The 25,121-nt window shown below is 47.7% G+C and overlaps 1 protein-coding gene across 1 annotated transcript in view; it reads left to right on the top strand.

Annotated features, from left to right (window-relative positions):
• Positions 1-25,121, top strand: part of SLIT3 (slit guidance ligand 3) — a 762,848-nt gene that overhangs the window by 664,328 nt on the left and 73,399 nt on the right. Inside the window, 5 exon segments of the mRNA XM_004371219.2 lie at positions 614-688; positions 6,133-6,276; positions 7,071-7,214; positions 10,977-11,140; positions 12,188-12,320. Coding sequence (XP_004371276.1) covers positions 614-688; positions 6,133-6,276; positions 7,071-7,214; positions 10,977-11,140; positions 12,188-12,320 — 660 coding nt within the window.

Consider the following 25,121-nt stretch of genomic DNA (forward strand, 5'->3'; position numbering starts at 1 on the left):
GCCCAGAGTAAGCCCTCAACAAATGATGGTTATCTTCAATACTATTATTGTTCCTCTTTGACTTCATACATCATGGTAGGATGCAGCCAGGCACAGCTTCCTTGCCCTGGTGCTCTACCTGAGCAGATATGAATGTGGGTATGGAGGGCCTGAGCAGCCCCTAGTATGGATGTGGTCAGGAAGGTGCTGAGGGGCTCGGAAGGTTGGGAGAACCTGGGGAAACCTGCCTGGGGGTTTTAAGTTGCCATTGATACCCCTACACACACACAAAATGAAGGCAGATCATTGGCCATTATTTGGGTGCCGAAAAAATGCATGCCTGTGCGGAGTGTTCAGAAAGCCCAATACACCCTAGTTAAGGGGGAAGGAAGAGGACCCCAGTTTTCTCCCTTTCCTCCCATTCCCACACTCCTCTTCTCCCTGTGGGGCCCCTCAGGCTGATGGGGCAGAAGCTGACATTGCCCATGGCTTTGGTGACCTTCGCTGGTGTGAGGTCCAGGCCGCAACTCAGCTAAAGTTATGTGGGGGTCTGTGGGGGGACCAGTGGAGGGCAGCTAAAGAGGGGCCTCATCCACAGCTAACCCACTACCTCATCTTCTTGCTTCCCACATAGGCGACTGAACGACAACGATATATCAGTTCTAGAGGCCACTGGTATCTTCAAGAAGTTGCCCAACCTGCGGAAAATGTAAGTCAGCCTCAAGAACTGGATGGCAGCCTCCCCTCCCTGGCCAGGGTCTGTGTTCCAGACTAGAGCAGAAGGCCAGGGCATTGCAGCCCCCTCGCCCTCTGCCCCGGCCCCTCTCAGCCTCCTCCTGACCCCTGCTATGGAGACATATTGGGAAGCAGGACATTTAGACTTCCCTATTTTTTAACTGTCAGGTGATATACAAAGCATGTATTCTCCACCATGCATGGCCCCTCTGCACATCCCTATCCCCCACCCCTTGATTAACATCTACCCTGAGGGCTGTTGGGGGGAATCAGGTAAGGACCAGCAATGGGGTGCCTGTGTCTGGGGTGCATGTTACTTAGTAATGTTTACAAAAACCAAACCCACTGCCATCGAGTCGATTGTGACTCATAGCCACCCTGTAGGACAGAGTAGAACTGCCCCATAAGGTTTCCAAGGAGCAAGTGGTGGATTTGAACTGCCAACCTTTTGGTTAGCAGCCAAAAGCTTAACCACCGCACCACCAGAGCTCCAGTGTTTACAAGGTGGCAGTTAAAAGTCTGTTTTTTGAGGAATCTAAAGGCTTTGCATCAGGGTGGCTATTGGAGTGGAAATGCCAGCTGCTTGTCATGCTGGGTTTCAGTCTAGGATTCTCTGGGTCTGGCCAGAGCCTATGAAACGGGCCACGTGCTTATACTGGCTTCTCCACTCCCAGGGCTGCCCGTGGTCATAACCCTCTCCTTACCTAGGAGGTGGGGACAAGTCACTAAGAGAAGACAAGAGTCACGTTGCTGCCGTGCTCTGGGGGCACTTAGCGTGGGCGAGAGGACACACTCCCTGCTTCACGTGCATGCTCTCACTGAGTCCTTACACCCCCTCTGGCATTGGCTTCGTATTCCCTTTCTGCAGATGAGGAAACGGAGGCTCAGAGAGTTTCCCTGACTTCTCTAAGACCACACAGCTACTAAGTGTCAGAGCTAGCCTTCTCACTTGTCTCTGTCAGATACCAAAGCCCAAGCCTGTCATCACACTAGTGTGAGGTTGGGCTTGCTCCTCCTCCCACCCCCAACCCTGCCGCCACCCTTCCTGTTCCATTTGCGCTAGCAGAGGTCCTGGCTCATCATCCTCTACTTCCCAGAGGCATTCACTTTTAAAAATCAGGAGTTTTCACATACACTCAAAAAGAAATCTGGATTTCTGGCATCTTTTGAAAAATCAAAAGATGTGGCAAAACTGGGCCCACATTCCCAAATGGTTCCAGTTGAGTTGAACTGAGAGGCAGCTGCCCCCTTAGAAGGAACATGTGCTTTCCTGATCACTGCGGGGGATCTGCCTCTGTCATTAAGTCACCTGCCTGGACCTTGTAGATCCTTGAGTTTGCAACCCCAGATTGAAATAACATTTCCGCCTTAGCTGGAGGGAGAGGTCCATGGGAGGCAAATAGGACCTCACTCAACCATGACCCAGTGTCCTCGGTTTCCAGAAAAAGAAGTACTATCCAATCCCTTAGCGCTCCCCCATTGCATTTCCACCTGGGGCTGGGCTTTAAACAGGATCACAGCTCTTTCTCTGTTGTCAGGCAGAGTTTATAGCTTACCTTACAAACCTGAAGAGACATGGGCCTAGAGGAGACCATGCTTGCCTGTTGGACTCAGGTTGTCCAGAGGCAGCCAGATGAATCCGCCAGCCTCTAGAGGCCTCAGCGTCTCTTGGGAAGAAGGAGAACAGAGTCTGCAAAGAGCAGCCTGTAGCTTGCAGAGGCAGTAGGGCGGAGCGCCCAATTTGTCTTGCCACTGACCCCTGGGAACCAATCCTGGCCTTGGGTGGGAGTTCCAAGGCTTAGTCCTCTCTGGTTTAACACCCCCATCCTCATCATATTCAAAGCTATGATTATGCAGTTTTCCTCCAGGTTAGCCTTCCGAGATGAAGATGGAGGGATGCCCCCTGGATGGCCCCGGGATTACATTTCAGGGCTTCCTGGGATGATGATGCTCTGAGAATATGATTGAGCTCAAAATGCCATCATTTTGTTTTTGGAGTGCTTACCCAAACTGCACTTTTGGGCTCCAACCCCTGGCACCTATGAGTTTGAGCAGTGCTTTGATGGATGGAGACAGAGCTGCAGCCAGGTCTTCTGGAACATTCTCTCCCTCCTTTTCTTACTCTCCCTCTGTTTTCTATTCTTCCAGCCTGAGGAAATCCAATTCGAAAACCTGCAGTGATGTGATGTTGATTTTTTTAATTTAAAGAAGCAGATGTCAGGAAATGGAGGCCCTCTCACATCAGGGCTGTTCTAACTCATCTGTATTGCCCATCCCATGTACTTCAATCCCCCAAGAAACCCGACTCTCTGGAGCAAAATCCTCCTCTGGCATTCGGGTGACTTATAGCTTCTAGGAGAGCCTTTATCTCTCCTCCTATGTCTAATGTGGGGGTAATTTGCAGTCTCCCCAGTTCATTGCCTTCATCCCTGGATTTTCCTAGACCAGGACTACTAGATTTATAAGAAAACCAGCTGAGTTTAAGGAGAGCTATGCAAGGAACAGAAATCTAGCTGAAGAGTCTCCTGACTCTGTCAGACCTTGAGGGGGATTCAGAGGATTATTTGCTCATGGTTTCCTGGCAGGACGGGCCAGGGAGGAGGAGAGCAAAGTCATGATGAGGAACACAGAGGGTGGAGAAGATTTGAGAGAGGGAACTGAGGCACCCAGTTGTGTCTGCCACACCAAACTCAGGTACAGGCAGCCCCAACTTGGGAAGAGGTGAAGTTGAGCCCAGGGGCCCCAGATCCATCACTTGCTCAGAATCAGTCTCCTGGGAGACTATGGGCCAGCCCAGAGCTTAGCGAGGAGGGGCTTGGTATGGTCCTGATATTCCCCTTCAGTGCACTGTAACGTGGAGCAGTGCCCTCCCCGCTAGGCCTCAGGATCCGCAGCAGTAAAACGGGGCAGCTGGTCTGTCTCTGGAGTCCCTGGTGCAAACAATATGCCGGCTACTAACTGAAAGATTAGAGTTTCGAGTTCACCCATAGGTGCCTTGGAAGAAAGGCCTAGGAATCTACTTCTGAAAAATCACCCATTGAAAGCCCTATGGAGCACAGTTCTACTCTGACACACATGGGGTTACCATGAGTCAAAAATGACTCAACGGCAGCTGGTTTGGGTTTGATGTCTCTCTAGTGAGCCCTCCAGTTCTAACAGATCCAGGGGGCATGGAGAGTTAGCAGGCTTCGTCTCCAACTCAGGATGCCTCTGTTCCCAGAAGATGGGACCTCAGGCAAGGCTGTGACAGCCTGTTTGCTCAGAAGACTGGTTCTTCCCTTCGCTTGTGTAAAAGCCGTCACTTTTGGTTCCATCCATCCATCCTGGGATGCCTTTTGGGCGTGAGGAAATCCAATTCACAAACCTTGCAGTAATGTGATGTTAGTTTTGCTCATTTAAAGAAGCAGTTGTCAGGAAATGGAGGCCCTCTCATATCATAGCTGCTCTAATTCTTCTGCATTGCCCATTCCGTGTACTTTAATTCCCCAAGAAGCCGGACTCTCTGGAGCAAAATTCTTTTCCTCTGACCCCTCATACCCCCACCTGCCAGAGGGAACCTAGGAACTCACAGCAGGAATGGCTCCAGCAGGATCTACTTGCTGTTCTGATCTCTCTTGAGGCCTGTGGTGTGGAGTCAGCATTGGCCACTGGAGAGAAAAGCTGCTCGTAGAGCTCAGAGTGCACCAAGGACTTGAGAAGGAGCCCACGTTCAGAAAACACAATGTCCCTTGAATTCTGCAAAACCCATGGAGCATTCACTTGCAAAAGAGGAGGTTCAGGGTAGTACTTTTTAATGTACCAACAAGCCTGGCCTCAAAGCCCAATTCTCTCAGCTGTATACTTGTGGACAAATTACTTAATTGGTTGAACCTTAGTCACCTCATTCACCAAATGGAAACAAAAAATAGTATCTGTCTCACTAGGAGGAAACCCTGGTGGCGTAGTGATTAAGAACTACGGCTGCTAACCAAAAGGTCAGCAGTTCAAATCCACCAGGTGCTCCTTGGAAACCGGATAGGGCAGTTCTACTCTGTCCTATAGGGTCACTATGAGTCGGAATCAACTCGACGGCAATGGGCTTGGGCTTGGATCTCACTAGGATGATTATTATTAAAACAAAAACAATAAGTATTAGAGAGGATGTGGAAAAATTGGAATCCTTGTGCATTGCTGGTAGGAATGTAAAATGATGCAGCCCCTGTAGAAAACAGTTTGGCAGTTCCTCAAAAAGTTAAATATAGAATCAACATAAACAAACAAAAAAAACAAACCCATTGCCGTCAGAGTTGATTCCGACGCATAGAATCAACATATGACCCAGCAATTCCGCTCCTAAGTATATACCCAAAAGAATTGAAAGCAGGAACACAGATACTTGTACACCAGTGTTCACTGCAGCATTATTCACAATAGCCAAAAGGTGGAAGCAACTAAGTGTCTATCAGTAGTTGAGGTACATACATTCAATTGAATCTTGCTTAGCCATAAAAAGGAATGAAGTCCTGATACATGCTATCACATGGATGAACCTTGAAAACATTATGCTGAGTGAAATAAGTCAGATACAAAAGGACAAATACTGTATGATCCCACTTACATGAAGTATCTAAACTAGGCAAATGCATAGAGATGGAAAGTAGATTTAGTGGTTACCATAGGCTGGAGGGAGGCAGGAAGGAGAACTTAGAGAATTTCCGTTTAGGTTGATGGAAGAGTTTTGAAAACAAATAGTGGTGATGGTTGCACAACATTGTGGGTGTGATTAACGTCATTGGGTTGTACAATTGAAAATGGTTAAAATGGCAAATTTTATGTTGTGTGTATTTTACCACAATAAGATGAAATTCAATATAAAAATGTACTAGCTACCTGATAGGCATTGTTTTGAGGATTTGACGAGTTTATATTGGCCAGATTCCTCACATGGTGCCTAATACCCAGTAAGTGCTCAACAGGTAGTAACTCAAAGTGTCCATTTGTATCAGCGATTCTTAACTGGTGAGAGACCTAGAAGTTTCACAGATGTCCTATCCTGTGGGCACGGGGGAAGGGGATATTTTTCTCCCACCCACCTCTTAAGAAGCACTGCTTGATGAGAATATCTGTGGAAGAGAGAAAATCCCTTTGAGATCACTATTTTAAATATACCAGCCCCCCGGGGCGTTGAAAACACTTCAGATCCCATACAGTCTGTTCCACAAAGCTAGTCACACCTGTGTGGGGCTGGGGTCCCCACCCCCGAGGCACAGGTGTATGAAGACCAAACATCAGGGAGCCCAAAACTGAGCTCCCACCCCCTCCTAGCCCTCAGCCCAGGGGTCCCTATGAGTCCCCAGCTGGCTGCAGCGCTAGTGATTCCTCTCTGTGTCCTGATCCCCTGCCCCCTTGACTCTCTCCTGTTCTGCCCCCTCCCTCTAGAAACCTGAGTAACAACAAGATCAAGGAGGTGCGTGAGGGTGCCTTTGACGGAGCGGCCAGCGTGCAGGAGCTAATGCTGACGGGGAACCAGCTGGAGACGGTGCACGGGCGTATGTTCCGTGGCCTCAGCAGCCTCAAGACACTGTGAGTGCCCAGGAACCCAGGTCAAGGCCCTGAGGGAGATGGGAAGGCAAGGCCATTGGAGCTGGGCTGTTAGGTTGCCTGGCAGTAGACGGGATCCAGGAGCTGGCTGGGCCTGCTGAGCCCCTTCCTTCTTGGAGCCAGAGAGTCATCATTTTCCAGACTTTGATGGGAAAGAACTTAGCATGCTGACCACCCCCTACCACACACATTCACATAGGCACACATTCACACACACATACTCTCGAAGAAATTCGCCCAGATGTACACCAGTATATAGATTCATAGCAGAAACACTCTGACAGAGGCACACATACACTCACTCATGTACCCACAAAAATAGGCATACATACACGTACATAAAATGACACAGACAAGACGCATGCAACATACACATAAACTTATATACAAACAAGCATGTGCACACACACACACAAGCTGAGGTCCACAGCCACTCCTTGATTCTCCCTCTCCTTCTGGAAAAATCCATGCACACGTTAACAACCAGACAATACACGTGTGTACACACAGAAACGTGACATATGCGTCTACTATAAATAAAGCACACACAAACAAGAATGTTCAAGCACGTTTCCATGGAGCCCAACTGGGGATCCAGGCCCTGCTGTCCCAGAATAAACCTGAGCAACGTAGCTGGTCAGAGCTGAGAGTTGGCAAAAGTACCCGTCTACACACATATGCACGCTCACGTGCACGCACACACACCCCAATGGGGTGCTATTGTGGGAGGGAAAGGAAAACGCCTGTGCTCTCTCATCCCACCCCTGTCCCTGCAGGATGCTGAGGAGCAACCTGGTCAGCTGTGTGAGCAACGACACCTTTGCTGGCCTGACTTCAGTGAGGCTGCTGTCCCTCTATGACAATCGCATCACCACCATCACCCCCGGAGCCTTCACCACGCTTGTCTCCCTATCCACCATGTAAGTCCTTCTGGCCCCACTACCCCTCACTCTGAGCCTCTCCTCTGTAGACCTTTCCCCTCCCACTCCCTACTGTCTTTGGCCAAGATTACATATCTATCTGTCCGTTTAGTAAACATTCACTGGGCTCCCTCTATGTACCAGGCACCATCTAGGTGCTGAGAATACAGCAAAGCAGCCCTGGTCCCTCCCTCCTGGAAGTCAAAGCATAGTGAAGTGCCACAGAAGGAGAGTCCACAGTGCTATGAAAACCCCACATAGGCTTTGTTGAAGAACACTGGAACTGTGTTCTGGAAGGTGAGTGGGAGTTAGCTTGTTGAGAAAGTGAGAAGAGCACTCCATTCAGCGAGAAAAGCATGTGCAAAGGCCCTGTGGTGGGGTGGAGCTGATCAAATAAGCAAGACTGAGCAGAGCCCCACATGGCCATAGCACAGATTGAGAGAGGATGTGGTATAAGGAGGAGAAGGCTTAAGAGAAGGTCAGACCAGTGATAGGATCAGATAGGGATTTCGAAAAGATGCCACTGGCTGCTTCACACAGCAGGGGGCCTGAGATATAGAAAGTACCTACACAGGTCAGCTTTTACGATTGCTCTCATTATTTCTATGGGGCTCTGTTAACCTTGGCTGCTGGTTCATTCTCCCCTCCCTTCCCTTTGCCAAAGATCCTTCGGGAGACGGAAGAGAAAGGCAGTTGCTGCCCATTGTCGTGCTCACATGTGCCCATCTCACTCAGAGTAAAAGCCAGAGTCACATCTACTTGATCTAGTCCCCCACGACTAGCCTCCCTCACTCCCTCCATTCCAGCCCCTGGCCTCCTCGCTCTTCCTTCTCCACCAGGGCCCACCCTCGCCTTAGAGTTTGGCACTAGCTGTTCCCACACCCCAGAAGCCCTTTCCTCTGACCTCCCTCCCCCTCCTTTCATTCTTTGCTCAAGTGCCATCGCTCTGTGATGCTGGCCTCGCCCGCATTCCACTCCTCTGCCTCACTCCTGGTTCTTCCAACCCTGCCTGCTCTCCTTAATTTTTTCTGTATTGTTGTTGTTAGCCACTACCGAGGTGGCCCCCAATTCATGGCTACCCCATGCACAATAGGATCGGACCATTGTGATCCACAGGGTTTTCCTTGGCTGATTTTTGGAAGCAGATCATCAGTCCTTTCTTCCTAGTCTCTTTTAGTCTGGAAGCTCCACTGAAACCTGTCCAGCATCATAGCAACACGCCGCCCTCCAATGACAGGCAGGTAGCGGCTGCACATGAGGTACATTGACCAGGAATCAAACCCAGATCTCCTGCATGGAAGGCGAGAACCGTAGCACTGACCATTTCCTAATACACTATATAATTTACTTACTCATCGTATATTGTCTGCCTCCCTTCAGCTAGAATATAAGTTCCAGAAGGACAGGCATATACCAAACCAAAACCAAACCCGTTGCCATCGAGTTGATCCTGACTCATAGCGACCCTATAGGACAGAGTAGAACTTGCCCCATAGGGTTTCCAAGAAGCAGCTAGTGGATTCAAACTGCCGACCTTTTGGTTAGCAATGTCTCTTTTATTCGCCGCCCTGGTGGCACAATGGTTAAGCACTCAGCTCCTAACCAAAAAGTTGGTGGTTTGAACCCAGCAGCAGCTCCATGGGAGAAAAGACCTGGTCATCTGCTCCGGTAAACATTACAGCCTAGGAGACTCTATGGGGCAGTTCTCGTCTGTCAAAAGAGTAGCTATGAATCAGAATCAACTAGACGGCACACAACAACAACAGCGTATCCTTAGTGCCTAGATCTGTGTCTGGCACATACTAGATGCCCAGTATGTAACTGTTGAAGAAACGAATGAACTGGCATCAAGAGAAGGGGATGATGGGTTAGGAACTAGCACCCGTGAGTTGGCTTATTTTAGCTCACACATACCCCTCCTGTGTGCCTGCACACTGGGAATCCAAAGACAAATAAGCTACCAAGAGGGGGCAGAGTCACAAAGCAGGAAGGGGACCAGCTTTGACATGTGAAGTGACTTGCCCAACGTGGCACAGCTACTGAGTGTCAGAACCAGGATTCAAACCCAAGAATATCTGACTCCCAAACCCTGAATTGCCATGTCATACCACAGCCTCTCAAGGGACGTCTGGCCCTCTTATTTAACCTCTCTAAGCTTTACTTTCCTCATCTGCGAAATGACAATGATGTTACCTCCCTTGCAGGGTTGTTGTGACAAGTATGAATGAGATTATGGATTTATAAAGAGCTTAGCATGGTTCCAGTCCTATAGTTGTTGTAACTGTGTGCCGTCAAGTCAACTCTGACTCATAGCGACCCTATGGGACAGAGTAGAACTGCCCCATAGGGCTTCCAAGAAGCGGCTGGTGGATTTGAACTGCTGACCTTTTGGTTAGCAGCCTGAGCTCTTAACCATTTTGCCACCAGGGCTGCAGTCCTATAGTAAACACGCAGAAAGCGATAGCTGCTCTCATCTATTCAGCCCTCCATCAATCCATCCATTTAATCCAACAAATAGGTACAAAACACTGACGGTGATGGAATGCTAGTTTCTGGAGATACAGGGGCAAACACACCTAGTCCCTGTCCTCATGGAACTTAAGAGTCCAGTGTGGAAGACGAACGTTAAACCCAGAAACCAAACATTACGAACACATGAGAAATTAAGGTGTGGAGGGACAGGAATGTGACAGGGCTGAAGGTTCCTACTTTAGATGAGGGGCTCAGGGAAGGCTTCTTTGAAGAGGTGTCTTTTAATATAAGGCCTAAAGGAGCGGGAGGAGCCAGCCAGGCAAACTGCAAGGAGGGAAGCGTTCCAGGCAGGAAGAACTGCACATGTGAGAGCTCTAAGTGGAGAAGAGAACCTGCTGAAGAATTGAAGGCAGCTTCACAGAAGGACTTCATGAACAAGGGAGGGCGTGTGTCTTAGTCTTCTAGGGCCGCCATAATAAAATACTACGAAGTGGGTGGCTTTTAAGAAGAGAAATTTATTGTCTCCCAGTTCTGGAGGCTGGGAGTTCAAGATCAGGGTATCAGCCATATTGATTCCTTCTAAGAACTGTGAGGGAGAATCTGTTCCATGCCTCTCTCCTAGCTTCTGGTGGCTGCCCCCAGCAATTTTTGCATTCCTTGGCTTATAGTTGCATCTCCCTCCATCATCGCATAACCATCCTTCCTCTGTCTCTCATTATAGGATCCTGTTCAATATAAGTGAAAGCATGTTACTCCTCTGCATTTAATCCTCCAGGGGCTCCCATCTCACTCAGACTAACAGCCAACGTTTTGATAATGGTTTACCTGCTCTGCTCTGCCTCTCTGCCTAACCTCTGATTTAATCTTCTTCTCTTTTTTAAGGATCCCAGTGATTTAGCATTGGGACCCTCCCTACTCCAGTATGACCTTGTGTTAGCTGGTAATATCTTCAGAGACCCTATTTTCAAACAAGGTCACATTCACAGGTACCAAGGGTTATGACTTCAACATACCTTTTGGGGGAATGCATTTCAACTCGTAGCAGTGTGGCAAGAGGCAAAGGTCATGCCCTTCAGTGGAAGTCTGGATGAGACACTTGGAAAGACTGCTTCTGGATTTTAGAAGGCAGTCTGCATTCCCTTTCCCAGGCCTCCTCCTCCTTCCCCAGAACCTGCAGCAGACCCCACCTGGAGAGCTGGGGTCCAGGGTTACAGAACCAGATCCCAGGGCCAGCTCGCACAGTAGAAGGGTCAAGGCTAACCACTCAGAGAGGCCTTTCTCTCCTTCCAGCAACCTCCTGTCCAACCCCTTCAACTGCAACTGCCACCTGGCATGGCTCGGCAAGTGGCTGAGGAAGAGACGCATCGTCAGCGGGAACCCTAGGTGTCAGAAGCCCTTCTTCCTCAAGGAGATTCCCATCCAGGACGTGGCTATCCAGGACTTCACCTGCGACGGTGAGAAGACCGGGGTGGCACACCTGAGAAGGCAGAAGGGAGATGGAGGCGAGGAGAGGTGTCGCTGGTAGCTGCAGGCCAGGCCTCCCTAAGATACGATTCCACTCTGCCCTCGGGCACACAGCTGGAGCGCTGAAGGGCTCTGCAGATCTGCTATAGCCCACATGGCTCCTTCATGCAAATTAAGAAAAGGTGTCCCTTTCTAAAGACCTTTTACTTCCATCAGTAGGAAATGTATCATAATACACTGATTTTGTTGAAACAAGACGCTTTGCTGCCATCTCTGATAACACTGTTGTGATAAGTATAAGAACCTACCCTGTCCACAGTGAAATTGGTGCCCCCTAGACGTGGTACTCTTGTGCAGTACACAACCTACACAACTGTATACGGGAGCTCTGGGACTCAGTCTTCTTGTCTGTAACATGATGAGAGCTTCACTGGCTAGGGGGCGGGTACTGGAGACCTGAGGCTTTGAGTCTTAGGAGCCAATAGGGCACTTTGCATAAACCAAGCCAGCAGCAATTCTTTACTTAATCAACTATGGGTTATCTAGGGACAGGATTAACTGGTTTGCAAGTTAACTGAGGTTAAGGTATAATGGGAGCTGGAGACATACTCACAACCCCAGAGGGACTGTGTAGTTGAGGGAGGGGAGAAAGAGGAAGGGAATAGACAGGGCTCTGCCCCCCACCCCTGACTGCTCCTTCAGTTATTTTTCTTATTCTTGATCAGGTTAAAGTGACCTCTTTCCTATCTATTACTCTGGTTAATCAGGTCTCAGTTAGCCTCCTTTATATTCTTCATTTTATGTCAATGTGGTATAAGGCAGGCAACCGTCCTCCCCACCCTAGGCATGTATCCTTTCCCCTCCATCCATGGATGAGGCCAGCAGGTAGTTTATTCCTGGTTCTGGCTCAGAGGAGGCAGAGGAAGGTATCACTTTGCTAAGGCAGCTTGGCCAGGGTCACCCAGCCTTGCTCACCTGCTCCCCCTAGTGGAGTATGTCTCCAGCCATGCTCACCCTCTCCGGGGCTCTCTCCACAGGCAATGATGAGAGCAGCTGCCAGCTGGGCCCACGTTGCCCAGAGCAGTGCACCTGCGTGGACACGGTGGTACGATGCAGTAACAAGGGGCTCCGCACCCTCCCCAAAGGCATCCCCAAGGACGTGACCGAGCTGTAAGTAGTCTCACCCCACACTGAGTATGCTGCCGTCCCCCACCACTGGCATCCTTCACACTTTATTCCCAGTACACTAAGCAAAGAGAGATTCATGGAGGATGCCTCCTGAGGGTGATCCCAGCAAGATGGGGGTCGAACCTTACCCAAGGTGACAGCAGCTTTGATATAGGAATAGGAAGCACCCCTTCGCCTCCACCTGGCAGGTGAGGCATGTCTGATCCTGCTCTCCCTAAATGTATTCCAGAATACGAGTAGGAAGGTTATTGTCTCATTTTCTATGTAATCTCCCAGCCCCCTGCTCTGCACTCTGTTTGTCTTCCCAAACCTCCTGCTCTTGGCAATCTCTCAGTCTGATACCAGCGTCCATGCAGGATAATTGTAAAAACATTGTTCAGCGGGCACCACGGCTTACAAAGTGCTTTTACTAATATAAATCTTTTCCACCTTCAAAACTCCCTATCAAACGTGCTGCCCATTTCCCAGATGAGGAAACAGTCTTCATATTGAGTCCTGTTGATACTCAGAACTAGAACCTTCTTATCCCACAGCCCAAGCTCCTGACACTAACTCCTTAGGTTTTGGTCCTACCCCAGAAGCTCCAAGTTAAATGAAAGAAATGCTGTTCCCATCCTGAAGGGCTCTTCATATTATAGAGAAACCCTTATTTCTGCCCCTGTAGAAAGCTCAGACAGATGGACAAGGCATAGTCCCATAGTCATGGGGAACTTTCTGGAATGTATCAGGACCAGTGCAGCTGGGACCAGACAGGCATTGCACACTCGCTCAGCCAACACAAAGCATATTCGTATTTGCGTTCATTCGTTCATTCAGTTGTTCAGTCAGTACCTTTATTGAGTGCACCTCTGTGTTAGATACTGTGTCAACACTGGTGAAATTGTGGTGAGCTCATAGTTTGCTGGGGGAGGCAGACCTTTGCTCAGTCATTTCAGAAGCACATGCAAAATGACAACTGTAAAAAGTGCCACAAAAAGAGGTGCAAGGTTGTTATGACATCCGAAAGTGGAGGGGTCTGACTTAGATGTGAAAATCAGAGAAATCTTCTCTGGGAAATGATGTTGGAGCTGCAACCTGAAGTGTGAGTAGAAGATAATGAGAAGGAAGGGAGGAGTGTTCCCTACTGAAGTTGCTACTGAGAAGAGCCCCATGTTGGGAGCAAGCAGAGCCAGTGTGAGTGGCTGAGAGAAGCCCAAGTGCCCAGCAGAAAGACACACTCACACACACCCCCACACCCTACACACGTATCTCATGCCTGCACTCCCACTCTCTCACAATCACAGTGCACACATACTCCCCCAGGCCAGTTTAGCAAACCCAAGCCAAAGAATGAGATCCAGACTCCTGCTAGGTGCTGCTTTGACCCGCCTTGCCAATGCCTCTGAGGGTGGAGCCTTAGTGTGCCAGTTTCTTAGAATAGCAGATAGACTCTTGGGTGGGTTTTGTGGCTCCTGGCATTTCCCAATGCTCAGGGAAGCTGTAACCAGAGCTGCCAGCCTGAAGGAAGGAGGAGAGGTCTTGACAGTCGCTATAAAGTCTTTGTCAGCCCTGGGTTTGGTCTGGAGCCATGCCCTCAAAGATCTGCGTGAGCAAATGCAGTGGAGGGAGCACCACACCCTTTCCTTGGGCTGGGCTGTGCCACAGGCAGGGGCTGCAGAAAATGACCCAGGTGCGTGCTTCCTTCCTGGGCTAATTGAGTGCCAAGTGACACATGTCAAAGGGAAGAAAATGCCGTGAAAACAAGGCCGTGGATGCGTTTCTCCAGAGCTCCTGAAACAAAGGTTGAAATAATGAAGATAATTGGATGTAATTACAAAGTCAACCTCAGAGCTTTGGGAGGAGACCTGGTTTCCTGCTTTGGAAATGGTGGTGCTTCCCTTGGCTGGGTATGGTTTCCAAAACTCACGAAGGAAAGCAGCCCTCGCTTCTGTCCCTAAACCATCTCTTGGGCATCTGGCATCCTCCAGGCTAAGGGTGTGCTGGGGAGAAGTAAGCAGGAAAGGGGGTGTCAGGGAAAGTGAAAACTGGCAGACCCAGAAAAATGCCACGTGGCGGCCTCTGGTTCAGGGACATCGGCTGAGTCCTGACCTGGGGTGGCCAATGCTTGCGGCTTGCTTTCCACCTCCCTCCAGCATTGTTAGTTTTCTGGGGCAGAGCTGCCAACTTACAAAATAAAATTACACTTAATACACTGAAAAGAAAGGAAAAAAAACACACAAACAGTTGCCCAGCTTTTCCCCGAAGGGTAGGGTTGGGGAGCCTACTGGAAGCTTAAGAGGACAGAGCAATACTGTCTGAGTGGGAGTGATTTTTCCCGTCAGCCCTCTGCAAACCCCCAATGGCCCTCACGCTGTGTGCCCTTCTCCATTCTCTCTTCTCTGGTCTTGGGTGAGTCAGGCCAGACTGAGCCCTCATTCACGTGCCTTGGTGAATCCGGTCCTTACGAGTCCTTGTTGAGGCAGGCCTGCAGGAACTTGCCCTCTTTTTTTTTTTAACTGTGGTAGATATATATATAACAAAACATTTGCCATGTCAATATTTTTTACCTGTACAATTCAGTGACACTGGTTATATTCATCATGTTGTGCAACCATCACCACTATCCATTTCACATTTTTCCATCCCCCTTAACAGAAGCTTAGTGTCCCCGTAAGCAATGAGTTCCTCTTGCCCCGACCCAGCCACCCTTGGTGACTAGTAATAAACTTTGGTCTCAATACACTTGTCTATTCTAGATGTTTCATGTAAGTGGGATCATACAGTGTTTGTCATTTTGTGACTGACTTATTTCACTCAGCATAGTGTTTTCAAAGTTCATCCGTGTTTAACGATAAGGAACTATTAATCAGTAACTGGTTGCCAACTCATGGTGACCCCATGTGTGTCAGAGTAGAACTGTGTTCCATAGGGTTTTCAATGGCTGATTTTTCAGAAGTAGATTGCCAGGCCTTTCTTCAGAGGCTACTCTGAGTGGACTTGAACCTGCAGCCTTCTGGTTAGCAGTCAAGAGTGTTAACCCTTTGCACCACCCAGGGACTCTGAGGAACTAGTATCCGTTGACCATTGCTGTCAAGTCAATTCCACTTCCTAGCAACCCTGTAGGACAGAGTAGAACTTTCCCAGCAGTTTTCCAAGGAGCAGCTGGTAGATTCAAACTGCAGACCTTTTGGTTAGCAGCAGAGCTCTTAACCAATGCACCACCAGGGCCCCGAGGAACCTTTAGGAAGATCAAAAGCACTTGCCCAAGTGTCACCATCAGTAAGTGGCCCAATCAGGATTAGAGAACATGTTTGGCCCGAAAGCCCAGGCTTTTATCCATTACACCAGCAATTCTCAAACATTTGGGTCTCAGGACCCCTTAATGCTTTAAAAAAGCATCAAGGACCCCAAGAAGTTTTATGTGGGTTATATCTATGGAAACTCACAATATTAGAAACTAAAACTGAGAAATTTTTTAAATACGTTTTATTAATCCATTTTAAAATAACAATACCCATTACATGCTTATATAAATAATATATTTTTATGAAAAACAAAACCAAAGAAATTTAATTGAGAAGAGTGGTGTTGTTTTATATTTTTGCAAATCTCTTTAGTGCCTGGCTTAATAGAAGACAGTTGGATTTTCACATCTGTTTCAGCATTCAGTCTACTGCGATATGCTGTTTTGGTTGAAGTACCAGAAGGAAATCTGGTTTCCCACAAGTATGCGTTTAGAAGAGGAAGGAGTATTTTGATAGCCATTTTGTGGATATTCTTCCCTGATACTATACCAAAACCTGACAAGTGGTAGCTTCTTAAAGGTTAGTTGCAGTGTGGAACATGGAACCATCCCAATGAACTTTTTACACTCCATTACATTAAACTCCACTGGTCTGTCTTGCACGTTGAATAGAATTTTTACTCATATTTGATCTTGTAACATCACACATTGGTCATTTGGAAAATATTGGTTTGCTGAGTTACGTAGATCTTCCAAATGATACCATTTGTGTGTTATATAATATAAAAAATGACACATCCTGTTGTGAGATTGTTAACCATTGTCATAGGGCAACATGTGTAGTAACTGTTAAATGAGAAACTATTTTGTTCTTAAGCCTTCATCTTAAGTGAGAATAGCAGCACAATTGGAAGAGCGTAGTCAATGTCACTGAACTGTGCACGTAGAAATTTTTGAAATGGTGTGTATTTGGCTATGTGTATTTTCACCAAAAAAAAAAGGTTGAGAAGTTAGAGGGTTGACATGTTGTGGGGTTATTAACCAATGTCATAAAACAATATGTGTACTGCTGTTTCATGAGAAACTATTTGTTCTGTATGCCTTCACCTGAATAAAAAAAAAAAAAATTGTTAAAAAAAAAAAATAACACATCCACTAATATCAACACCACTCTAATCAGAAAAGTTTTTAAGTGTGCTGAAGCTGTCAAGCTTACAGTGGCAGTTACAGCTTTTCCAGAATTTTAATTTTCACTTGAAAGCTCAAATGTTATCATTGACCACAAATACTGTCAGTTGTTTTCCTGGAAGTGACAGGCTGACTTGGTTCATTTTTGAGAAAGTGTCCACTAAATACCCACATCTAAATAACAGTTTGTGTAATCCTTTTAAGTAAAAATGACGTTTCAAGGAAGGAAAAAAAAAGACTAGTTTCACGCACAACTCAATTACACAGGTGCTTCTCCTCAAGGCAACCATCCTATTCATAGGCAGCACCAGTGCTTGATGTGCACTTCCCATTTGACCACATAGAATATTAAAAAGATGTATACTCAAGGGTCAAGATTTAATACAGTTACTAATTTTTACTGCTTTATCAAAGACGTTCTTAAGTGAAACTGGCTTTTTTTTTTTAACCTACAAATGCATGGAGATAAAGAATATATTGACCGTTAGTGCTGCTAACTGAAAGGTTGGAGGTTTGAGTCCACCCAGAAACACCTAGGAAGAAAGGCCCGGCAATCTACTTCTGAAAATTTAGCCATTAAAACCCTGTGGAGCACAGTTCTCTGACACACATGGGGTCGCCATGAGTCAGAGGTGACCCAATGGCAATTGGGTTTTAGTGCAAGTCTGGTGCCGCTACCTTGCTTCATGCTAAGGCATCCACAGCTTTACCCTCCGTTGATTTTGTACCCTCAGGGCAAATATCAACACAGTGAAAAAGTCAAATAGTGTTTTAATCTTACTGCAAATATAGTTTTGACCTCAAAGACCCCTGAAAGGACCTCAAGAACCCCCACTGTTCCGTGGACAAGACTTTGAGAGCCTCTCAGGTGCATTACACACTAGCAGGCCAAGAACACACAGAGGCATCCGCTCTAAGTCAACATCAAGTTCCGGATTTAAAAGGCAAGTCTAAAAGATCTATTGAAAGCAGGGCAGAAGCAGAGGCAGGACATCTTGGTCCCCAAGGTCCCTGACACAAGTACTGTCTGCAAAGGGAGAGCCTCAGCCAGCTTCAGAAAGTTCAATTATTGCTGTACCATTAGCCTTGTAGGCTTGGACTTACCTCACCATTCTGGAAGAATTGAAACTGCAAGTCTGTGTGCTTCCAAGGAAGGGAATTGTCACTAACACCAGACTCTCCTGGTTCTAGAACCAATTCAGCAAGCCTGCATCTTCATGATAGCTAGAGAAGTATCTAGTATCTAGTGCTGGTGTGTGATGTCCCCTGCAATCCACCCAGATGAGTATCCTTTATCTGGGAAGTTCTGCTACTGAGTTTGAATCTGTTTTCCTATAACTGATATCCCAGGGAGAGGATAAGGGGAAGATGGCATGTCTCCCCCCGGCACAATTATTGGCAAGAGGAATTTGTATTAGGATTTGGGGGTCTGAGGGCATCGTGGGAAGCAGACTGGCAGCATGTATGTGGGTGTACACCCCCATACACACACACACACACACACACACACACACACACACATACACACATACACATACACACATACGTACACGCATACACAGGGACTTGACCTGGAGGGCTCAGGGCTGAGACACAACTCTTTGAAAGTGGGCGTGGCAGGGGGTGATGACTAGAACAGATTGACTGAGGAGACTGACACCGACGAGGCTAGAGGATGGGGGTACGGAGTACAGAAAGCAGCTTGATGGATGGAGCTTTTTCCTCATCTGTACTTTTGGTAGGGCGATGGGCACACATGCAGGAAAAGGGCCGAGCAATACAGGAAGAGACAAGCATAGAGAGTAGTACCAACAGTATGTGCTCTGGCATCAGGAGGAATCTAGGAAATTCTGCCCCCCTTGGCCTTTAAGAAAGTAAGAATGTCCTTGTCCACCCTGAAAACGAAGCAATTGCCATTTATAGCACCATGGGCCAGGTGCTGTGCTGAATTTTTTTTCATATGCTAGCTCATGTCATTCTCCCAATAGCTCTACAGGGCAGGTATTATTATTTCCATTTTGCAGATGAGATAACTGAGGCTCAGGAAGGTTGAATAACTGTTTATGATCACACTGCCAGTAGTAAGCAGCAGAGCTCAAACTCGAACCCGGGTATGTCTGACCCTAAGGCCCATCCTTTAACCACTAAACCACTGCCTCCAATTGGCAGGGGCCCAGGTCCCTAGGTGTTCAGCCCAGTGGCCTGGCTTGTTGGAGATTTGCAGTAGACAGTCACAGGTCTCCTTGAACCTGCTGCCTGCCTTTAAGAGGGAGAAGGCAAACCCAGGGTGCTGCCACAGTGCCCTCAGGTACCTGTCAGTGGCTCTGGCGGGGTCTGTCCTGACAGATGGGTCTTCTCTAGCAATGCCAGCTGTTGCTTTCTGTGCCCCTCATGCCGGGAGACTCTCCAGAGCACTTTCTAGAGCAACTCTTCGGTGCTGACTATACCCTGGCCTTTCTTTGTCCAGACAGAGGGACAGGAAGCTGCCTGCAGCCAGCTGGAGGGGGCTGACCACATCTTTGGACAGTGGCTGGCTCTGGGCACAGCAGCCCTTATGAGTCCTGGCACAGGCCCTGGCCCAGAGCAGCCCTCAGCAGACAGCAGCAGTAGAGGACACTTCCAGGCACTGTCGGGCATTCATGGCATCTGTGGAAGGGGGTCACGGGAGGCCTGCACTAGGCCAGGAGCTGAGAGAGCCCTTCACTCATTCAGGTTTTTTTTGGGCACCCACTGTGTGCCAGGCGCTGTTCTGGGAGCTGGAAGTACGGCGGCTAGCATAACAGATGAGGTCCCTGATCTCAAGAAACATGGAATGGGGGAGAAAGACAATAAAAAAAGCTAACCGGTAAATTAGGAATTTCAGATAGGGGGTAGAGCAGAATTTCCTAGCTAGTGAAAGGAGAAGAAGAAGTAGGAAGAACATGTTTTATGAAGTCCCCAAGGTGAAAAAATCTTACATTCAAGAAACTAAGAAGGCCATGAGGTGGAGCAAAGATAATGAAAGAAAGGTTGGTGTAAGCCAAAAGCTTGGGAAGGGACCTGTGAGGCCTTGTAGACCATGGGGAGGACTGGCTGTTTATCACAAGGGAAATGTAGAGGCCAAGGAAGGATTTTTTTGCGCGTGCTTTAAGTAGAAGTTTACAGAGTTCAAGTCAGTTTCTCATGCAAAAATTTATACACGCATTGCTATATGACCCTATAATGTGACAGCACACGCCTGCTTTCCACCCCAGATTTCCCATGTCCACTCAGACAGCTCCTGTCCCTTTTTGCCTTCTCATCTCGCCTCGGGACAGGAGTTACCCATTTAGTCTCATGTATCTACTTGAGCTAAGAAGCACACTCTTCATGAGTATCATTTTATGTCCAATAGTCGGGTCTGATCTATGTCTGAAGAGTTGGCTACCGGAATGGTTTCAGTTCTGGGCTAACGGAGAGTCCATGGGCCATGTCTTCCGGAGTCCCTCCAGTCTCAGTCAGACCATTAAGCCTGGTCTTTTTACTAGAATTTGAGTTCTGCACCCTACTTTTCTCCTGCTCCCTCAGGGACTGTCTGTTGTGTTCCCTGTCAGGGCAGTCATTGGTAGTAGCCGGGCACCATCTAGTTCTTCTGGTCTCAGGCTGTTGGAGTCTCTGGTTTAACATGGCCCTTTCTGTCTCTCGGGCTAATATTTTCCTTGTGTCTCTGGTGTTCTTCATTCTCCTTTGTTCCAGGTTGGTTGGGACAAATTGATGTATCTTAGATGGCCCAAGGAAGAATTTTAAGCAGGAGAATGACGTGATCTGATTCTCACTGTAGACTATTACTCTGGAAAAAGAATAGAATGCAAAGAGATCGTTATAGATCTTTCAATAATTATATGTATTATTGGGTGGAGATATGTGTGTATATGTGTGTGTGTGTATTCAAATTTTACTGAACACTGATGTGCCAGGAGCCCTGGTGGTGCAAATGGTTAAGCACTCAGCCACTAACCAAAAGTTTGGTGGTTCAAACCTACCCAGTGGCTACATGGGAGAAAACCTGGAAATCTGCTTCTGTAAAGATTACAGCCAAGAAGACCCTATGGGGCAGGGCTACTCTGTCACGTGGGGTTGCTATGAGTCGAAAATGACTCAATAACACCCAACAACAATGTGCCAGGGGGACATTGGTGATTTAGTGGTAGAATCCTCGCCTTCCATGCAGGAGACCCAGATTTGAGCCCAGCCAGTGCACCTCATGCACAGCCACCACCCATCTGTCAGTGTAGGCTTGTGTGTTGCTGTGATGCTGAACAGGTTTCAGCGGAGCTTCCAGACTAAAGATGTACTAGGAAGAAATGCCTGGTGATCTACTTCTGAAAATCAGCCAATGAAAACCCTATGGATCACAATGGCCTGATGTGCAACTAATCATGGGAATGGTGAAGGACTGGGCAGCATTTTGTTCCATTCTGTATGGGGTCACCATGAGTCTGGGGCTGCCTGGAGGGGCAGCTAACAACAACAACACAACAGTGTGCCAGGCACTGCCCTAAGAGGTTTCCACAGAGAGTCCCAGTTAAATCTCAATGACATTTCAAGGTGGTTATTGTTATAAGATCCATTTTATAGATGAGGAAATACAAGCTCAGAGAGGTCAAGTAACATGTCTAAGTTCACACAGCTGTTAGGTGGTGGAGTCAGGCTGTGAGCCTCTGCTGCCTCCTGAGCAGCTACTGCATTGCCGCAGACCTCTGGTGGAAATCCAGCCTACAGAGGGGGCTCCTGGGAGGTGGCTACCCTGCCTCTCCTTCCACATTCAACAGGTTCAAGAGTTCTTCGTGGGACACATGTCAACACCACACAGCTCGAAATAGAAATAGGGAGCATCCACTCACAGAGGTCTTTGCGAATTTTCATGCAAGGCAGACATGTTTCAGGTACTTGTGCTGAGACTGAAACAGAGCATTTAAATGCAGGTCGGCGTGAAGGCTGACCCTCTAGAAACGCTCTGGCAGTTCTAAGGCTGACAGGGCAAGAGTGTGATCTTCTGAAAGGGTCCCTCTGGGGGCCTGGGCTGCGGCTACAGGCAACTTTGGAGTTGAAGACTTCATGAAGGGCTTCCTACAAAGAGAACTTCCTCCCACAAGTGCATCTGCATTTCTGAAGTGAAACCTTTGATTTGCTGCTTCTGAGCTGTGAGGCCAGGTCGCTGGGGACTCTCTGCACTTAAAGCAGTTCCCTCACATCCGCAGCTCCGCTTCACAGTGCCCAACACAGCTCCACCTGGAGAGCTCTGGGGGCTTGTGTAGTACAGATGCTATTTCCTGAGCATCCACGGAAGTCCCTGGGTGGCACAAAATGTTAAGCACCAGGCTACTACTCAAAAGGTTCGAAGTAAAAGCATTCGTTGATGGTTATGAGGATGAGGAGGAGGAGGAGGGGAATTCACTAACTAGATAGTAGATAAGGGTCAACTTCGGTGAAGGGAAGGACAACACACAATGCAGGGGAAGTCAGCACAACTGGACCAAAGCAAAAGCTAAGAAGTTTCCTGGACACATCCAAACACTTTGAAGGACTGAGTAGCTGGGGCTGGGGCCTGGGGGCCATAGTTTCAGAGGACATCTAGGTCAATTGGCATAACACAGTTTATTAAGAAAACGTTCTGCATTCCACTTTGTGAGTGGCATCTGGGGTCTTAAAAGCTCGCGAGCAGCCATTTAAGATATATCAATTGGTCCAATCCCTCTTGGAGCAAAGGAGAATGAAGAAAACCAAAGACACAAGGGAAATATTAGCCCAAGAGACTAAAGGACCACGTAAACCAGAGACTCCACCAGCCTGAGACCAGAAGAACTAGGTGGTGCCCAGCTACCACCAGTGACCACCCTGACAGGGAACACAACAGAGAGTCCCAGACAGAGCAGGAGAAAAGTGTGGAGCAGAACTCAAATTCACATAAAAAGACCAGACTCAGTGGTCTGACAGAGACTGGAGGAACCCCCGAAACTATGACTCCTGGATGTTCTGTTAACCCAGAACTTAAACCATTCCTGAAACCCACTCTTCAGACAAAGATTAGACAGGACTATAAAACAAAAAATAATACACATGAGGAGGAGTGTGCTTCTTAGTTCGGTCAGATACATGAAACCAAATGGGTGGCTCCTGTCTGGAGGCAGGATGAGAAGGCAGGAAGGGACAGGAACTGGTTGAATGCACACAGGGAACCCAGGATGGAAAGGGGGAGTGTGCTGTCACATTGTGGGGATTGCAACTAATATCACAAAACAATATGTGTATAAATTTTTTTGTATGAGGAATTAACTTGAGCAGTAAACTTTAACCTAAAGCACAATTTAAAAAAAAAAGAAGAAAAGAACAAAAACAAACAAAAAAAAAGTTGGAGGTTCAAGTCTACCCAGAGGTACCTCAGAAAAAAGGCCTGGTGATCTACTTCTGAAAAATCAGCCTTTGAGAACCCTATGTAGCACAGTTCTACTCTGACACGCATGGGGTCACCATGAGTCAGTCAACTCAACAGCAGCTTGGCCGCTAACAACAACTGGTGCCAGGCAGTGTACGGGGAGGCTGCAGGGAGCAAAATAGACACGGTCCTGCTGTCATTAATCACACCGAGGACCGTTACCATGGGGTTACGTACTGAAAGCTGTGGGAACTGTAATGTCACCGGTGGGTATAGGAGACAATAACAGGGGAAGTAATGCCTCAGCTGAGATTGAGTGTCTATAAACATTACCTAGGCAGTGAGGGAGAAGGGGGTTCCAGGCAGAGGATCAGCATATGCAAAGACCTGGACCCCAGAGGAATGGGGGCCATTCAAGGAAAGGAAAGGCCAGGGATGTTGGAGTGAGGGGTCATGGGAGAGTTTGGTGAACAATGAAGCCAGAGAGGAAGACAGGGTTAGACCTTGGAAAGCCTTGTAGGATTTGGGTGGGAGTTGGTTGTCCTTCTCTAACAAGCAATAGAGGCCACAGAAGGGTTTTAAGCAGGGAGAGAAGCTGTTCCAGTTAGTGTTACACCCATCAAAGCCAGGCCAGCACCTAGGGGAGCTAGCACTGTGGGCCCAGAGATTCCCGAGCAGCTGTGCTTACCCTCCAGGACCCTGAACCTTCCAGTCTCAGATGGGGATGCTGTCTGCATCCCTGAATCCAGTGGTCATTTATGCATTTATCCAGCTGGTCAGCAAATACACGCATCGATGGACTCTCAGGGTGGTGCAGACGGGTAATGCACTCAGCTGCTAACCGAAAGGTCGGAGGCTCAAGTCTACCCAAAGGAGCCTCGGAGGAAAGGCCTGGTGATCTACCTCCAAAAAATCAGCCATTGAAAACCCTATGGAGCACAGTTCTATTCTGACACATGTGAGATCGCCATGAGTCGGAATTGGCTCGATAGCAACTGGTTTATTTCTTGTTTTTGTTTTTTATGGCATACTTACCTGCGCCAGCATAGAGCATTCCTTAAGAACACTGTAGGTTGTTGTTTTTTAGTCCAGGGTCCTATGAATGGCACTTCTGAGCAGTCATTTATTCATTTAACAAATATTTGAGCCTGTGCTATGAACTGGGCACTATACAGTCCACCCTCTGTATCCGCGGGTTCCACATCCACGGATTCAACCGACCACGGATCAAAAATTTTCGGGAAAAGAAAGAAAATTCTAAAAAGCAAAACTTGCATTTGCTGCGTGCCAAGCACTATGTGAATGAACGTGAATGCAGTGATGTGTAGGCATCCCCTGCTGAAGCCTCAGCCACTGCACAGATCCTCAATCTCTCCAGCACTCGTTTGAACATTGTTCGCCTCGCATCTCATTCATTTGCTGCTTGTGTGCACCCTTTGTTTCTGTGAAACAATGGCTCCTAAAAAGCAGTGAAGGGGTCAGAGCAATCCGTCAAAGGCTAAGTTGTGAGGGGGTTGAGGACAGTGAGAGGAAGGAGGTTCACCCTAGTAAGGGATGGCTGGCTAGCTCTGGAAAGCGCTACAGCCTCAAGAACTTCAAGATCACGGGGCGGATCTCATTGGCTGATGCCCAGGCAGCATCAGCATTCCCAGAAGAGTTCAAGAAACTCATAGAGGAGAATGGCCTTTCCACAGCAAGTCTTCCATTGTGATGAGACAACTATTGGCATAGCAGTTACTTTTTTTTAAGTATTATAAGTAATCTAGAGGTGATTTTAAAGTATACAGGAGAATATGCGTAGGTTATATGCAAATACTACACTTTTTTATTTAAGGGACTTAAGCATCCTCAGATTTTGGTATCCACAGGGGGTCCTGGAACTATGCACCGGGGATACAGCAATAAATAAAACTGGCAAAGATCCTTGCCTTCGTGGAGCTTACATTCTAGTGGGGAAAAGAGAGAAAATAAATTATAT

This window comes from Trichechus manatus, unplaced genomic scaffold (genome assembly GCF_000243295.1).
Source record: "Trichechus manatus latirostris isolate Lorelei unplaced genomic scaffold, TriManLat1.0 scaffold00011, whole genome shotgun sequence".
NCBI classification, from domain to species: Eukaryota; Metazoa; Chordata; class Mammalia; order Sirenia; family Trichechidae; genus Trichechus; species Trichechus manatus.